The 19,619-nt window shown below is 44.3% G+C and overlaps 1 protein-coding gene across 2 annotated transcripts in view; it reads right to left on the bottom strand.

Annotated features, from left to right (window-relative positions):
- Window positions 1-19,619, bottom strand: part of bmp2k (BMP2 inducible kinase) — a 131,054-nt gene that overhangs the window by 63,144 nt on the left and 48,291 nt on the right. For both annotated transcript variants that reach the window (XM_067990657.1, XM_067990649.1), the window contains exon 2: window positions 3,355-3,473. In XM_067990657.1, coding sequence (XP_067846758.1) covers window positions 3,355-3,473 — 119 coding nt within the window. The remainder of the gene's footprint in view (window positions 1-3,354; window positions 3,474-19,619) is intronic.

A 19,619-nucleotide genomic window follows, 5' to 3' on the forward strand; every position in this document is an offset into this window, starting at 1 on the left:
TTACGACGCGAGATATTAGGCCTAAATATCTGCGGTGAAGTTGACGGCGAACTACAGTTTGTGCTAGGCTAGTGGCAAATAGTCCAGCAATTCGTGGCAATTGACAACTCATGGTGTAGTTCTTCCTCTCTACAAATTGCTGTTTTTTTTTAAAAACACATTAACAATGGCGGACACCATAAATTCGCCATTATTGTCCCAGCAATTTCTGGGCCATTGAGTCTCTGTTGTGCTATTATAAGGAGTCAGAGAGGATGAATTGGAAAGGAGAATTATCCCATGCCTCCCCGGACATAGCCTGGCTGACAGCCCAGAGGAATATTTGGCAGAGACCTGAAGCACGTTGTCAAGCTTCTTGACTGCAAATGGTGCATGGAAAAGAAAGACCTAGAAAAGGGAAGGACAGAAAGCAATGCTTTTTAAAAAGATGAATAGAATATCCTATTCAAAAGTAGTACTGCATTTCTGGACCTCAGTTCGATCTGTGATCTGTCCCACAAGAAAGTAATGCAGTAATCTACAATAGTATCATGAGTAATGCTAGGTTTCAGGTACGCAGCAATTCATCACTTTCTTTTGTCCTTCCCATGTTGTCACCCAATATGAAGTGATATATTTTGGTAGGAAGAATGAAGAGAGGCGATATAAACTAAATGGTACAATTTTAAAGGGGATGCAGGAACAGAGGCACCTGGGGGTGTACATACACAAATCTTTGGAGGTGGCTGGACAAGTTGAGAAGGTGGTTAAAAAAGCATATGGCATCCTGGGCTTTATTAAGAGAGGCATAGAGTACAAAAGCAAGGACATTATGCTGAACCTTTAGAAAACACTGGTTAGGCCTCAGCTAGAGTATTGTGTTCAATACTGGGCACCACTTCAGGAAGGATGTCAAGGCCTTAGAGAGGGCGCAGAAGAGATTTACTAGAATGGTACCAGGGATGAGGGACTTCAGTTATGCGGAGAGACTGGAGAAGCTGGGGTTGTTCTCCTTAGAACAGAGAAGGTAAAGGGGAGATTTGATAGAGGTGCTCAAAATCATGGAGGGTTTTGGTCAAGTAAATTAGGAGAAACTGTTCCAGTGACAGAAGGGTCGGTAACCAGAGGACACAGATTTAAGGTGATCAGCAAAAGAGCCGGAGGCAACATGAGGAAACATTTTTTTTTAAAAACACAGCAAGTTGTAATGATCTGGAATGCACTGCCTGAAAGGGTGGTGGAACCAAATTCAATAGTAACTTTCAAAAGGGAATTGGATAAATACTTGAAGGGGAAAAAATTTACAGGGCTATCGGGAAAAAGCAGGGGAATGGGACTAATTGCATAGAATCATAGAAAGGTTACAGCACGGAAGGAGGCCATTCGGCCCATCGAGTCGGTGCCGTCTCTATGCAAGAGCAATCCAGCTACTCCCATTCCCCCGCAGCCCTGCAAGTTTTTTCCTTTCAAGTACTTATCCAGTTCCCTTTTGAAAACCAGAATTGAATCTGCCTCCACCACCCCTCCGGCAGTGCATACTAAATCCTATTTGCTGCATAAAAAAATAGCTCTTTCAAAGAGCCGGTACCGGCATGATGGGCTGAATGGCTTCCTCCTGTGCTGTACCTATGATAATGCTACACATTTACCTACTAAACCATTGTTGGAACCAACTGTTTTCGATAAGGAAAGTACCATCAAGAAACCTCTAGGTTATTCATAGTTTGACAAATATTTTATCAATGACAGTTTTACAAAAAACATTATATAACATAGGCTATTCAAAGATTATTGCAGGACACTATTATTTTGGGACCTTAAACAGCATTCAAAGTGACGGAAAGTGTGGTCGATAGTGCTATTGAGCGGCACTTACTCACCAATAACCTGCTCACCGATGCTCAGTTTGGGTTCCGCCAGGACCACTCGGCTCCAGATCTCATTACAGCCTTGGTCCAAATATGGACAAAAGAGCTGAATTCCAGAGGTGAGGGAAGAGTAACTGCACTTGACATCAAGGCAGCATTTGACCGATTGTGGCACCAAGGAGCCCCAGTAAAATTGAAGTCAATGGGAATCAGGGGGAAAACTCTCCAGTGGCTGGAGTCATACCTAGCACAAAGGAAGATGGTAGTGGTTATTGGAGGCCAATCATTTCAGCCCCAGGACATTGCTGCAGGAGTTCCTACGGGCAGTGTCCTAGGCCCAACCATCTTCAGCTGCTTCATCAATCAACTTCCCTCTGTCATAAGGTCAGGAATGGGGATGTTCACTGATAATTGCACAGTGTTCAGTTCCATTCGCAACCCCTCAGATAATGAAGCAGTCCGTGCCCGCATGCAGCAAGACCTGGACAACATCCAGGCTTGGGCTGATAAGTGGCAAGTAACATTCGCGCTAGACAAGTGCCAGGCAATGACCATCTCCAACAAGAGAGAGTCTAACCACCTCCCCATGACATTCAACAACATTACCATTGCCGAATCCCTCACTATCAACATCCTGGGGGACACCATTGACCAGAAACTTAACTGGACCAGCCACATAAATACTGTGGCTACAACAGCAGGACAGAGGCTTAGTATTCTGCAGTGAGTGACTCACCTCCTGACTCCCCAAAGCCTTTCCACCATCTACAAGGCACAAATCAGGAGTGTGATGGAATGCTCTCCACTTGCCTGGATGAGTGCAGCTCCAACAACACTCAAGAAGCTCGACACCATCCAGGACAAAGAAGCCCGCTTGATTGTTTAGGGTGATGGATGGGGTGCCATTCATTCCCTTCACCACCGGCATACCCGTTGCTATATTGTGTACCATCCACAGGATGCACTGCAGCAACTCGCCAAGGCTTCTTCAACAGCACCTCCTAAACCTACGACCTCTACCACCTAGAAGGACAAGGGCAGCAGGCACATGGGAACACCACCACCTGCACGTTCTCCTCCAAGTCACACACCATCCCGACTTGAAAATATATCACCGTTCCTTCAACGTCGCTGGGTCAAAATCCTGGAACTCCCTACCTAACAGCACTGTGGGCGTACGTTCATCACACAGACTGCAGCGGTTCAAGGTAGCAGCTCACCACCACCTTCTCAAGGGCAATTAGGAATGGGCAATAAATGCTGGCCTTGCCAGCGACGCCCACATCCCATGAACGAATAATAAAAAAAAACAGCATTCATTCAAAGACTTGACTAGTCTTGTTTTAAAAATCTGCCTATCAGCCTTGATATCAAAACTATAATCATCTTCAGAAAAACGCTAGGGAGATTTAGTGTACATTGAGATTTGAACGTAATCTTATAGACTTAACCATTAATCACAGTGTTTATTCACTATTAATGCAACTAAATTCAAAAATTTGCTTACCATAATAGTCACCTCCCTTTTGCAGATGTTCAGGTCATGTGCATCATTAACATACATCCGTTTCAAGGCACAGCGTACTCCACTGTGAGTTCGAGCCAAGAACACTATGGAGAATCCACCTGTAACATATTTAAACAAAAGATTTTAATGCAACTCAAAGCAATTACTTCATCAGACAAAACATCTCATGAATTACACAAACTTAAAAATTCTGACTCTGGTGTTCTACTTCGATAAGATTCACTCATGGCATCCATGGTGTTTTATTACTTTTGCTTTATTTAGAAACAGGAAAGTTTAACTGTAGAATCCACTCGTCTGTTGGCCAGGTTTATAGGAATTAGTGAAAACTTGGTCTACAGCAGAGAAAAACAGTAGCACCTCAATCTTTCCAGTCAGTTTTCAAACACTTTTAGAAGTTTGCTAGAAAGGTTGCTTTTTGGGATATATAACAAAAGTAGTCTGTATTTTAGTTTACAACCACCACATAATGTTACTTGCTCCAGTTCTCATGTAGGGCACATGGGAATAAGATATGATGTGGAGATGCCGGTGATGGACTGGGGTTGACAATTGTAAACAATTTTACAACACCAAGTTATAGTCCAGCAATTTTATTTTAAATTCACAAGCTTTCGGAGGCTTCCTCCTTCGTCAGGTAAAGGGAATAAGATAAGCTGTGAATCATCACCAATGTATCAGTCCTCCTCCATGTTGAACATTACTTGGAGGAAGCACAGAGGGAAACAAGGTACAGAATGCAGTCTGGGCAAGGGAACGTCAATGTCCACCAAGAATGGCTCAGCCGTACCATTACCAGACTGGACCTGAATCAGGTGGCAAGGAACCAACACAAAGAAGTAATCCCCTTGATCTCATCCTCAGCAACATACCCATCGCAGACATGTCCATTCATGAGAGCACTGATAGGAGTGACCACCGCAAAGCCTCTTCTCCAGTGTGGACATCCTCCATTGTGCAGAGTGGTATTACACAATCACCACATAAAGTGGGATAGCCTAAAGACAGATCTAGCAGCCCAAAATCGGGTACAACAGCATAGCGGTTATGTTACTGGACTAGTAATCCAGAGGCCTGGATTGATAATCCGGAAACATGAATTCAAATCCTGCTACAGCAGTGGGGAATTTAAATTCAGTTAATTAAATAAAATCTGGAATAAAAAGCTAGTATCAGTAATGGTGACCATGAAACTACCAGGTTGTTGTAAAAACCCATCTGGTTCACTAATGTCCTTTAGGGGAGGAAACCGGCTGTTCTTACCCGGTCTGGCCTATATTTGACTACAGACCCACAGCAATGTGGTTGATTCTTAACTGCCCTCTGAAATGGCCTAGCAAGCCACTCAGTTATACAAAAAGTCATAAGAATATGGACCACCCAGCATCGGACCACGAGGCACCAGAATGACAAAGTTAAACCAAGCCCAGTCGACACTGCAAAGTCCTCCTCATGAACATCCAGGGACCTGTGCCAAAATTGGGGAGAGCTGGCTCACAGACTAGTCAAGCAACAGCCTGACATAGCCATACTCACAGAATCATACCTTTCAGCCAACATCCCAGACTCCTCAATCACCAGCCCTGGGTATATCCTATCCCACCAGCAGGACAGATCCACCAGAGGTGCCGGTACAGTGATATGCAGTCAGAAGCGAGTGGCTCTGGGAGTCCTCAACATTGACTCCGGACCCCATAAAGTCTCACGGCATCAGACTAAACATGGGCAAGGAAACCTACTGCTGATTACCACCTACCGCCATCCCTCAGCTGATTAATCAATACTCCTCCATGTTGAGCACCACTTGGAGGAAGCACTGAGGGAAACAAGGGCATAGAATGTATGGGGGACTTCAATGTCCACCACCAAGAGTGGCTCGGCAGCACAACCACAGATCGAACTGGCTGAGTCCTGAAGGACATAGCTGCCAGACTGGGCCTGCGGCAGGTGGTGAGAACACCAATACGAGGGAAAACCTACTTGACCTCGTCCTCACCAATCTGCCTGTCGCAGAACGATCAAAAAAAAGCATGCTATAGACAGAGCTAAGTGATCTCACAACCAATGGATCAGATCAAAGCTCTGCAGTCCTGCCACATCCATTCGTGAATGGTGGTGGACAATTAAACAACTAACGGGAGGAGGAGGCTCTGCAAAATCCCCATCCTCAATGATGGCAGAGCCCAGCACGTGAGTGCAAAAGACAAGGCTGAAGCATCCCGGCCTCCGCCCAAGATCCCCACCATCACAGAAACCAGTCCTCAGCCAATTAGGTTCACACCACGTGATATCAAGAAACAGCTGAGTGCATTGGATACAGCAAGGCTACGGGCCCTGACAACATCCCAGCTGTAGTGCTTAAGACTTGTGCTCTAGAACTAGCTGCGCCTCTAGCCAAGCTGCTCCAGTACAGCTACAACACTGGCATCTACCCGAAGTAGAAAATTGCCCACGTATGTCCTGTCCACAAAAAGCAGGACAAATCCAATCCGGCCAATTACTGCCCCATCAGTCTACTCTCAATCATCAGCAAAGCAATAGACGGTGTCAACAGTGCTTTCAAGCAGCACTTACTCACCAATAACCTGCTCACCGATGCTCAGATTGGGTTCTGCCAGGACCACTCGGCTTCAGGCCTTGGTCCAAACATGGACAAAAAAGAGCTGAATTTCAGAGGGGAGGTGAGAGTGACTGCCCTTGACATCAATGTAGCATTTGACAGAGTGTGACATCAAGGAGCCCTAGTAAAATTGAAGTCAATGGGAATCAGGGGCAAAACTCTCCAATGGCTGGAATCATACCTAGCACAAAGGAAGATGGTAGCAGTTGTTGGAGGCCAATCATCTCAGCCCTAGGATATCGTGGCAGGAGTTTCTCAGGGCAGTGTCCTAGGCCCAAACATCTTCAGCTGCTTCATCAATCACCTTCCCTCCATCATAAGGTCAGAAATGAGGATGTTCGCTGATGATTGCACAGTGTTCAGTTCCATTCGCAACCCCTCAGATAATGAAGCAATCCATACTCGCATGCAGCAACACCTGGACAACATCCAGGCTTGGGCTGATAAGTGGCAAGTAACCTTCGTGCCACACAAGTGCCAGACAATGACCATCTCCAAGAGAAAGTCTAACCACCTCCCTTGACATTCAATGGCATTACCATTGCCGAATTCCCCACCATCAACATCCTGGGGGTCACCATTGACCAGCCACATAAATACTGTGGCTACAAGAGCAGGTCAGGGGCTGGGTATTCTGTGGCGAGTGACTCACCTCCTAACTCCCCAAAGCCTATTTACCATCGACAAGGCACAAGTCAGGAGTGTGATGGAACACTCATCCAGGCAAATGGAGAGTATAGCTCCAACACACTCAAGAAGCTCGACATCATCCAGGACAAAGCAGCTTGCTTGATTGGCATCCCATCCACCACCCTAAACATTCACTCCCTCCACCAATGGCGCACTGTGGCTGCAGTGTGTACCATCTACAAGATGCATTGCAGCAACTCACCAAGGCTTCTTCGACAGCACCTCCCAAACCCATGACCGCCTAGAAGGACAAGGGCAGCAGGCACAACCTGCTGGAACACCACCTGCACGTTCCCCTCCAAGTCACACACCATCGTGACTTGGAAATATATCGCTGTTCCTTCATCGTCGCTAGGTCAAAATCCTGGAACTCCCGACTTTACAGCACTGTGGGAGAACCTTCACCACATGGACTGCAGTGGTTCAAGGAGGTGGCTCACTATCACCTCCAGCGACGCCCACATCCTACAAATGAATAAACAAACTGGACGTCCACAAAGCACTGTTGGCCATCAGAACTTTGCACCATAACTATCTGTAACCTTATGGCCCAGCACATCTCTCACTCCTCCAATACCATCAAGCTTGAAGACCATCCTTTGTTCACTGGGGAATGTAGAAAGTTATGCCAAGAGCACTATGCGTACCTTATAAATGAGGTTCCAACTTAGTGAAGCTACTACACAGGATTATGCTGACACCAAAAGCAGCAGTCTATAGACAGAGCTAAGTGGTCCCACAACCAACAGATTACAGCAAAGTCCTGTAACCTTACCACATCCATTCAAGAATGGTGGTGGGCAACCAAGCAACTAACAGGAGATGGAGGTTCTGTGAACATCTGCACCCTCAACCAGGTTGGAGCCCAACGCAAGTGCAAGAGACAAGGATGAAGTGGTTGTAACTGTTTTCAGCCAAACGTGCCAAGTAGATGATCCTGTACTCTGCTTCCTTCAGAGGTCATCATAAATGCTAGCATCCTGTTCACTCCATTTGACATTAAGAAGCAAATGAATGCAATGGACACAGTAAAGGCTATAGGTCCTAACAGTATCGAGAATATGGAACTGAAGACGTGCACCAAAAATAGCCACGCCCCAAGTCAAACAGTTCCAGTACAGCTAATACATTGGCATCTACCCGACAATGTAGAAGATTGTTCAGTTATGTCCTGTCCACATGAAACAGAATAAATCTAACTTGGCCAATTACGGTCATCAGCCTCCACTCTATTATCAGTGAAGTGATGGAGTCAACGGCATCAGTGATACCTACTCACCAATAACTTGCTTCCCGATCCTCACTTCAGGTTCCACACCTCAGCACAGCCTTGATCCAGACATGGACACATCTCCAACAGTGCAGCACTCCCTCAGTACTACACTGGAGTGTCAACCTAGATTTTGTGCTCAAGTCTCTGGAGGGGACTTGACCCCACAACCTTCTGACTTAGAAGAAATTAGTTCCAACATCAGTGAATAAAGAGGGGTTATATTAATTGTTTCTTCGCCCCGAATTGGTTAGCTAGTTGTATTAAAAAAAAGGACTTTGATACCTGAAGATGCTGTGGTGGTCACATCCAAAGATGGAGCCCTAATGTCAAAAGTTCACCAAGCAAATGTACATCGTCTCCTAGGATACCTCAAAATAACCATGCTTCTATACAGTACTCAAAGCATGTAAACTCCTGGGTTTCCTCCTAACCAGAGTACATCTGGATATCCCATTGACCCACAGCAAGAGAACTCCCACATCAAGGTCAATGTCAGCTGAGACATTATGGAAAACAGCCTAATCTGAGAAAATAATTTCCTTGCCAAGACCAAACAAGGAGAAAAATTCTTTGAAGTCTGCTCTTCATTGTTGTCCACTGCCAATGCCTGGTTGGCACAGACAACATTCCCTGCACAGCTTGTACACTAAGCATCTGCAACACACGAGACTGGAGATGGGGTTGTTCTTAAGAGCAGATAAGGTTAAGGGAAGGCTTAATACAAGTGTTTAAAACTATGAGGAGTTTTGATCAGAGTAAATAAAGAGAAACTGTTTCCACTGCCAGAAGACACATATTTAAGATAATTAGCAAAAGAACCGGAGGGCAGATGAGGAGAATTTTTTTTTTAAAAAGCGCGTTGTTATGATCTGGAATGCACTGCCTGAAAGGGTGATGGAAGCAGATTCAATAGTAACTTTCTGAAGGGAATTGGATATATATTTGAAAAGGAAAACATTTTCAGGCCTATGGGGAAAGAGCAGAGGGGTGAGACGAATTGGATGAACATATCCAGTGCTCAATAGCTGCTTCTGCTATTGACAACGAGTTGCCATTGCTGGTTTCTGCTATTGGCAATGCCATTGGCATTTGCAATTTCTGCTATTGACTAGGCGTTTCTGATTGCAGTTTCTAACCCTAGCACCAACCCATGACCCTAATGTTAACCCCAAAACCTAAAAGCAGTAACACGATGCAGGGCTGTCGGTGGTGTTAATAGTTATTGTGGAGTCATCGATGATGCAGGTTGACAGAGTTGTTAACAGTCACTCTGTAATTGGACAGATCTTTCTAAGAGCCGGCACAAGCACAGTGGGCCGAATGACCTCTGCTTGTGCTGTATGATTCTGTTCTATAAAGAATCTATTTGCAGCCTTTCGTTTAAATACAAAGTTAAATAGAGAACAATTAATTTGCGATGTTTTCTCATTCCAATTGTCTCACCTCACCTTCAGACACCGAGATACGATTTCACAGGTACATGAAGCCCTCCGGTACCTTGCCAAAGTGCCTATTCTTCACGTGCAAGTTTGGACAGTGCGTGTTTGTAAGGAACAAATCAGGCAAGCTGGATTCTGTCCTCACTATGTATGCATATGCAAACACACCCTCCAATAGTAGTCAGTGGATAATGATCAGAACAGGAGCTCCAGCTGACTTTTCAAAACCCAATCCCTAGCCCAGCTACACTAACTGCCTCAATTGACATTACTGTCCTGTGTCATGCCTGTGCCTTTTGTTTTCAAAGTAAAAAAAGGTTATATGCCTATCGCGGGGATAACATTCTAAAGGCTTGTCCTTGGACTTGCCTGCTATTTTTACTAATAAGGATGTAGTTTGTTAATATAGTAAAACTTGTATACTGCTTGTGTGGCAGTTACACTGGTTTACAAGTGTATTCAGATCAAACACATTTATTTAATATCACCTGACAAGCTGCAAATCCTCAAACAACAAAAACAAAAAAAAATTACAAGAATTGCACATGCACAAACATCTAGCAGAATAAATGTTATAATTAAGTTGCTGGGTTCTGAAGACATAACCAACTCGCGTTTCACTCCTCTGGTTTGCGCCATTCAGAATAATCTATGTAATTTGAATAAACTTTATAACCAACTTTTGAAGCAAATTGATTATTCCAACATCACTATGAAGCCTTTATATAGAATATATACTTTGTTGCTTTATTTTATATAGTCAGTTCAGTACTGAAGAAGTGGCGCACTGTCAGAGGTGCCATCTTTCAGATGAGATGTTAAACCTCTCGTGGACGTAAAAGATCCCAAAGGCACTATTTCGAAGAGCAGGGGAGTTCTCCCCGGTGTCCTGGCCAATATTTATCCTTCAACCAACACCTAAAAACAGATTATCTGGTCATTACCACATTGCTGTTTGTAGGACCTCGCTGTGCGCAAATTGGATGCCACGTTTCCCTACATTGCAACAGCAACTAGAATTCAAAAAGTACTTGATCGGCTGTAAAATACTTTGGGACGTCCTGAGGTTGTGAAAGGCGCTATATAAATGCAAGTCTTTTTCTTTTTCCGTTGTATGCATTTTCAAACAGTGACACACCATGATTTCTTCTCCTCTCAAGAATAGTAGCAAAAATCTCAGTTTCTCCCATTAGCAACTTATTTGTGTTCATTTCTAAGTATAATAATCCCAAAGAAAAACTGTAACAATGGTTTTAATAATACAACATTGTGCTGAAAGTTATTTGCCAAACATACAGCTGCCAGTTTGGAAATGCTTTCTCAAATGCAGTCTTTAATATTATTTAATTCATCAGAAGTGTTTCATTTAAAGTCTCTGCCAGAAGAGATAGGTTCTGCTCTGTTTTCAGCTCCATTGCCCAAGCTCCTGACTTTTATTATAGGTCAAAAAAAAACATTAAAACATGCCAATGACAATATTTTAAAAGCATCACCTTTCTATATTGTCCCAATTGCCATGTTAGCAAGATGCACTCAAGTGAACCAGCAAAACACATACTGCTTCAACAATCATTGCTTCCTATCATGTTTGTGAACACAGCTTCCTACTATGTTTCTGAACACACTAACTGGTAAATCAGGAAGCTCAAGTCTGCACCATTGTCTGCTTCCTGTGATAACTGCCGACTGAACATATTCTGCGTCAACACAGCATTGGTCTCCAGTTCTAGGTACAGTTAAAAATATTTCTGCCAAATTATGCCGTTACTTCAGTGCCAAATATGGTAGCGTTGCACATTGTGCTCAACTTCATGCATTTTAGTGGAGGGAAAAGTCATATTGCCGGGGTGGTGGTGGGGGGGGGGGGGGGGGGGCGGGGGAAGAGTGGGGTCAGGGGAGGGTAGGGAGGACTGTGAGACTTCTTGCTAACTGTGCCACAACAAAATTATTTAATACTTACCATGTGTTGCTAGGTCAAAGAGAAGCACTTTACACTGATCAGGGACATGGTATGGCAAATCTCATTCAACAACACTAGTGCAGATATGTGGATTCTGAAATAAGGATCCCACAGGAAAATAAAAAAAGTGAAGTGGTGTACAGAACTGGCACAGCAACATCCTAGGACAGGTAAACAATTTTAAGCAGAACAGAAGGATGGGCTTAAGACCCACCTAATAGCATGCCAGTGATAAGGTGGGTTAACCATCAGTGGAACCAATATCCAACAGCTTATTATTTTGAAGATCATAAATTCAATCTCTGGGCAATTACATATGTGAAAAATGTTACTAATCAGCTCCAAGTTGTCTTGCACAGCTGGACCTTGTACAGTTCCCTAATGCACTACATTCTAGCTGCACAAGGTACTGTCTCACTTGTTTATCCAGACCACTATTTTATTATTCCATACTTTCAGCACTCTGCCCAGAGATTAATCCCCAATATGAATGAGGGTCAACAATGCTTCTCTTACTTCAATGCAGTTCATATATGATTCATAGGGTATCCTACAGGCCATGAGCCATTTTTTTATTATCTGAATTTGTCAACCATGCACAACTTATTAAGCCAGAATTTACTCTAGCCGGCGAATGAACAGCACTCATCGTTCGTTCAACTTGCCCTTGCCCATATACTTTCCATGAGCTTTTTGCACTGCAAGTTGCAGTAAATTAGAGATCCAAATGGCATGGTGCCCTCTACAGGGCATCTGGGACTTGTGAGAACAGGGCCAACAACTGTGTATTTCCTTAACCAGACTGAAAAATCGTTAATGAACAGCGCAGAATCTGAACCAGGAAGTGTAAGTTAGAAGAGTGAATTCAATGTCAAATCAGGTACAGAAAGTGAAATAAAGGAGGGAAAGAAAGATTGTTTTGTGAGAGAAAAGTAAAAAAATGTATTTAATTTTTGTTTAAATTGCCAACAATTAAAAGCCAAAGGAATGAAACACTTGTAAAAGTTAATTTTCAGTGCCAGAGAGGTTATTTGGCAGTAATTAAGACTTATCACACCATTAAAAAGAATACTTAAACTGAAGAGGACATGTCCTAACTTTCTTTGGCGAGTTTAGTTCGTATCTACCATACAAGTACAGGAACTTCATGCTGTTCAATGTATTTGAATGGTGAGTCAGTCAGCGAGATCCTGGAAGCTAATAGCGGAGCAGCGCATCTCTGACAGTAACTTCTGGATTTTCACGTTTAACCACGCACCTGCCCTCGCCTGAAGTTGCTGTGCAATCTGTGCATAAATAATGGTGAGCACTATTAGCCTCACCGTTATTTTGACAGTAAATTCTAACCCATTGTATTAACAGGAGCCATATTCTACTTGGTCAATTGACATGAAACAAAAAGAGACAACAGACAATTGCTAACATATGAAGGGAATAACTTGTAAATGTTCCCTGAATATGTTAATTTAGCAATAAAAAAAAGGAAACTCGCTTATGCTTAGAAGAAAAAAGAATCAGGAAACATTTAAAAAAACGTTAAGATATAGACAATGGCGATGCAAGCAGAAAATAATCCATCATTTAAGATCTAAGATCAGAAGGAATTTTCTCTCTCTCTCTCTCTTCCCCCCCCTTGCCAACCACCGCAGCCCCACAACCTTTAATAAATGCAATTATTGATCCCAGCTATTCTACTAAACAATTTTCCCTGTGCATCTACTCAAAGCAATTCAATTTCAAACCAGCATTAGCAGCTGACGACTCATATTATATACAGTAGTCATGTGCTACCAGCTTTTCCAACCTGCTGCTTTCTTTTTTTATTCGTTCATGGAATGTGGGCGTTGCTGGAAAAGCCAGCATTTATTGCCCATCCATAATTGCCCTTGAGAAGGTGGTGGTGAGCCGTCTTGAACCGCTGCAGTCCGTGTGGTGAAGGCACTCCCACAGTGCTGTTAGGTAGGGAGTTCAAGGATTTTGACCCAGCGACGATGAAGGAACGGTGATATATTTCCAAGTCGGGATGGTGTGTGACTTGGAGGGGAACGTGCAGGTGGTGTTGTTCCCATGTGTCTGCTGCCCTTGTCCTTCTAGATGGTAGAGGTCGTGGGTTTGGGAGGTGCTGTCGAAGAAGCCTTGGCGAGTTGCTGCAGTGCATCCTGTGGATGGTACACACAGCAGCCACTGTGCATCGGTGGTGAAGGGAGTGAATGTTTAGGGTGGTGGATGGGGTGCCAATCAAGCGGGCTGCTTTGTCCTGGATGGTGTCAAGCTTCGAGTGTTGTTGGAGCGACACTCATCCAGGCAAGTGGAGAGTATTCCATCACACTCGACTTGTGCCTTGTAGATGGTGGAAAGGCTTTGGAGAGTCAGGAGGTGAGCTACTCACTGTAGAATACCCAGCCTCTGACCTGCTCTTGTAGCCACAGTATTCATGTGGCTGGTCCAGTCCAGGACATTGATTGTGGGGATTCAGCGATGGTAATGCCATTGAATGTCAAGGGGAGGTGGTTAGACTCTCTCGTTAGAGATGGTCATTGCCTGGCACTTGTCTGTCGCAAATGTTACTTGCCAGTTATCAGCCCAAGCCTAGATGTTGTCCAAGTATTGCTACATGCGGGTACGGATTGCTTCATTTTCTGAGGGGTTGCGAGCGGAACTGAATACTGTGCAATCAGCGAACATCCCCATTTCTGACCTTAAGATGAAGGGAAGGTCATTGATGATGCAGCTGAAGATGGTTGGGCCTAGGTCACTGCCCTGAGGAACTCCTGCAGCAATGCCCTGGGGCTGAGATGATTGACCAACAACCACTACCATCTTCCTTTGTGCTAGGTACGACTCCAGCCACTGGAGAGTTTTCCCCGATTCCCACTGAGTTCAATTTTACTAGGGCTCCTTGGTGCCACACTCGGTCAAATGCTGCCTTGATGTCAAGGGCAGTCACTCTCACTTCACCTCTGGAATTCAGCTCTTTAGTCCATGTTTGGACCAAGGCTGTAATGAGATCTGGAGCAGAGTGGTCCTGGCAGAACCCAAACTGAGCATCGGTGAGTAGGTTATTGGTGAGTAAGTGCCACTTGATAGCACTATCGATGACACCGTCCATCACTTTGCTGATAATTGAAAGTGGACTGATGGGGCAGTAATTGATCGGATTGGATTTGTCCTGCTTTTTGTGGACAGGACATACCCGGGCAATTTTCCACATTGTCGGGTGGATGCCAGTGTTGTAGCTGTACTGGAACAGCTTGGCTAGAGGCGCAGCTAGTTCTGGAGCACACGTCTTCAGCACTACAGCTGAGATGTTGTCGGGGCCCATTGCCTTTGCTGTATCCAGTGCACTCAGCCGTTTCTTGATATCACTTGGAGTGAATCGAATTAGCTGAAGATGGTTGCAAACGCTTCAGCCTTGTCTTTTGCACTCACGTGCTGGACTCCGCCATCATTGAGGATGGGGATGTTTGCAGAGCCTCCTCCTCCCGTTAGTTGTTTAATTGTCCACCACCATTCACGACTGGATGTGGCAGGACTGCAGAGCTTTGATCTGATCCATTGGTTGTGGAATCGCTTAGCTCTGTCTGTAACATGTTCCTTTCGCTGTTTAGCATGCATGTAGTCCTGTGTTGTAGCTTCACCAGGTTGGCACCTCATTTTGTTTTTAAGGTACGTCTGGTGCTGCTCCTGGCATGCTCTTCTACACTCCTCATTGAACCAGGGTTGATCTCCTGGCTTGTTGGTAATGGTAGAGTAAGGAATATGCCGGGCCATGAGGTTACAGATTGTGCTGGAATACAATTCTGCTGCTGATGGCCCACAGCACCTCATGGATGCCCAGTTTTGAGCTGCTAGATCTGTTCTGAATCTATCCCATTTAGCACAGTGATAGTGCCACACAACACGTTGGATGATGTCCTCAGTGCGAAGACGGGACTTCATCTCCACGAGGACTGTGCGGTGGTCACTCCTACCAATACTGTCAGTGACAGATGCATTTGCGACAGGTAGATTGGTGAGGACGAGGTCAAGTAGGTTTTGCCCTCATGTTGGTTCGCTCACCACCTGCCGCAGGCCCAGTCTGGCAGCTATGTCCTTCAGGACTCGGCCAGCTCGGTCAGTTGTGGTGCTGCCGAGCCACTCTTGGTGATGGACATTGAAGACCCCCACTCATAGTACATTCTGTGCCCTTGTTACCCTCAGTGCTTCCTCCAAGTTGTGGTCAATATGGAGGAGGACTGATTCATCAGCTGAGGGAGGACAGTAGGTGGTAATCAGCAGCAGGTTTCCTTGCCCATGTTTGACCTGATGACATGAGATTTCATGGGGTCCAGAGTCAATGTTAAGGACTCCCAGGGCCACTCCCTCCCGATTGTAGATCACTGTACCGCCACCTCAGGGATGGTGATGGAAGAGTCTGGGACGTTGGCTGAAAGGTATGATTCTGTGAGTATGGTTATGTCAGGCTGTTGCTTGACTGGTCTGAGAGACAGCTCTCCCAATTTTGGCACAAGTCCCCAGATGTGAGTGAGGAGGACTTTGCAGGGTCGACTGGGCTTGGTCTGCCTTTGCCGTGTCCGGTGCTGGGGCGTCCGTCCGGTTTTATTCTTATTATGACTTTTTTTTTTAAGCGAGATTTTACAATTGAGCAGCTTGCTAGGCCATTTCAGAGGGCAATTAAGAATCAACCACATTGCTGTGGGTCTGGAATCACATATAGGCCAGACCGGGTAAGGACGGCAGGTTTCCTTCCCTAAAAAGGACATTAGTGAACCGGATGGGTTTTTAACGACAATCCAGTAGTTTCATGACCACCATTACTGATACTAGTTTTTTTTTAAAATTCCAGATTTTATTTAATTGAATTTAAATTCCCCAGCTGCCGTGGCGGGATTTGAACTCATGACTCGGGATTACTAGTCCAGTAACATAACCACTATGCTACCGTACCCTTTCTCCAGCCTGACATTCTCTGAAACCCCTGCTGATAGAAAAACCACAGCTGACTGAATAGCTGAGATTAGACTGGAGCAGTTGCCTCAGTTACTGGTTGAACAACACAATTTTAATTCAATTAAAACTATCAGGTTTGAACTAAACCTAGTTGTCGGAAAGCCATTCTTTAGTCTGAGTTTGGTTTATTTTTTAATATAACTATCAAAATAACTTTAAATACAGCTTTGTGAATTTGACTCACTGTTGTAATATATGCAAACAGTAAGATCTACGAACCCTTTAAAAATAGCGGTGCTACTCCAGGATTGAAATTACAGTTAGAAACAAAAGCGTTATCTCTATTAGGAATTGAATATAATGCATTTTGGACATTTTTACTCCATTCTTAATTCAGAAAAACTGTATTTTGTTTCCAACTCCATGAGTAAACAAGTAGTGTTTGAGTTTCTATGATGCCTTTATAAGAATAAGATGAAGTAGTACATTTACAAGGATGATACCAGAACTGAAATGGTTATAACAATAAAGAAAGGCTCAATAGGCAGGGGTTCTTTCTGTAGAAGAGAGAAGGATGAAGGGGTCTCTTAATAGAGGTATTCAAAATTATAAAGGGATTTGATAAGGTAGACGTGGAGAAGATTGTGGAGAGTCCAAAACTAGGGGCCATAAATATAAGATAGTTACTAATAAATCCAATAAGGAATTCAGGAGAAACTTTTTTAGCCAGAGAGTGGCTAGAATGTGGAAATTGCTATCACATGGAGTATTTGAGGCAAATAGCATAGATGCCTTTAAGGGAAAGCCAGCTAAATATGAGGGAGGAAAGTATAGAATGATATGCAGATAGGGTTAGATGAAGTACGGTGGGAGGAGGCAAGCGTGGAGCATAAACACCAGCAAAGACCAGTTGGGCCAAATGGCCTATTTCTGTGCTGTAAATTCGATGCAATTGTGGAAAATTGCTGCTTCAACTCAATCGTGGGGTTCAGATAATGGGCTGGTAGAATATCACGGGTGACTGAAATGTAAGTGTCTTTGAATAATACATCTGAAACCTTCAGCTTGTCAGCAATTTAGGCATGAACAATCCTCGATATCCAGCAAATGTAGATAGAAGTTGTGGAACTCAATGTGACCCACTGTAAAGGTTGTTTATGTGCTTTTAACACAACTCAGTTCCTGAGACATAAGTGGAAACAAAAGATTTTAAAAGAAAAAGATCTATCAGAATCAAGGAGTCTGGGACACTCACTGTCAAGGCTATTGAATAACATTCTGGAGAAATTGTGCAGCAATATTTTATTAATTTAAGGCTATCAAGTGTTTGTTTAAGCTTCACTGTAGTTTTCCAGCTAACACTGCATCAATTAATTCAAATAAAAAAAGCCACGATGTGGAGATGCTGGTGATGGACTGGGGTGGACAAATGTAAGGAGTCTTACAACACCAGGTTATAGTCCAACAGCTTTATTTGAAATCACAAGCTTTCGGAGCTTTCCTCCTTAGTCAGGTGAGTGTAGGATTCCATAAAGGTACAGCATATATAGTCAGAGAACAATGCCTGATGATTACAGATAATCTTTCCAACTGCCCGTTATCACACCTCGGCAGAGATATAATCAAAGCAATCAAAGGAGTCCATCAAAGATGGGCACCTCAGCACCTCACTCTACCGCAAGCCCACGGACAATCTCACGATGCTCCACTTTTCCAGCTTCCACCATAACCACGTCAAAGAGGCCATCCCCTATGGACAGGCCCTGCGAATACACAGGATCTGCTCAGACGAGGAGGAACGCGATGGACACCAACAGACGCTGAAAGACGCCCTCGTAAGAACGGGATATGAAGCTCGACTCGTCGATCGACAGTTCCGACGGGCCACAGCGAAAAATCACATAGACCTCCTCAGAAGACAAACACGGGACACAACCAACAGAGTACTCTCTGTCGTCCAGTACTTCCCAGAGCGGAGAAACTACGCCATGTTCTTCGCAGCCTTCAACATGTCATCGATGACGACGAACACCTCGCTAAGGCCATCCCCACGCCTCCACTACTCGCCTTTAAACAGCCACCCAACCTCAAACAGACCATCGTTCGCAGCAAATTACCCAGCTTTCAGGAGAACAGCGTCCACGACACCACACAACCCTGCCACGGCAACCTCTGCAAGACATGCCAGATCATAGACACAGATACCACCATCACACGAGAGGACACCACCCACCAGGTACATGGTTCATACTCCTGTGACTCGGCCAACGTTGTCTACCTCATACGTTGCAGGAAAGGATGCCCCGGAGCATGGTACATTGGCGAGACCATGCAGACACTGCGACAACGGATGAATGGACACCGCGCAACAATCGCCAGACAGGAGGGTTCCCTCCCAGTCGGGGAACACTTCAGCAGTCAAGGACATTCAGCCTCCGATCTTCAGGGAAGCGTTCTCCAAGGCGGCTTTCGAGACACACGACAACGCAAAATCATCCAGCAGAAATTGATAGCCAAGTTCCGCACCCATGAGGACGGCCTCAACCGGGATCTTGGGTTCATGTCACGCTACATGTAACCCCACCAGCGAAAAAAAGTTATCTGTTTTTAATACAACAGGTCATTCTCTCTCTTGCCCTGCCTTTCGGGTGTCTCTCTCTCTCTCTGTGTCTTTGTGTTCTGACCGTTTGTGTATTCAGTAGTCTTGTATGTAAATGTTTCTCTGTCTGAACACCATTCCACTCCTTTGATTATATCTCTGCCAAGGTGTGATAACGGGCAGTTGGAAAGATTATCTATAATCACCAGGCATTGTTCTCTGACTATATATGCTGTACCTTTATGGAATCCTACACTCACCTGACGAAGGAGGAAAGCTCCGAAAGCTTGTGATTTCAAATAAAGCTGTTGGACTATAACCTGGTGTTGTAAGACTCCTTACATAAATAAAAAAAGGATTGAGGTCTAGTATAAGCACAGATAGAACTGAACAAATATTTGGTGAAATATAATGGGGCCATGGAAATGTTATGCCAAAGCATGCAACTAGTCAATAATATACAAATATAAGATATGCCAAGTTATACTATGCACTGGTCAGACTATATATGGAGTAGTGTTGCATTCTGGTAATCATCCTGCTGGAAATGGTCAGCAAGAGTGATCCCAAAATGGATAAGGAATGAAGATAGAGTAGAGAAGTGGTAGCTCTACAGTATAGAAAGAAGCCACATAAGAGCAAGGAGAAAAATCTCATCAGTGTAAAATATTAAATCATATTGAAGAGGCAAACCTATTATTTAAAAATAAGCC

Source organism: Heptranchias perlo, chromosome 1 (genome assembly GCF_035084215.1).
Source record: "Heptranchias perlo isolate sHepPer1 chromosome 1, sHepPer1.hap1, whole genome shotgun sequence".
NCBI lineage: Eukaryota > Metazoa > Chordata > Chondrichthyes > Hexanchiformes > Hexanchidae > Heptranchias > Heptranchias perlo.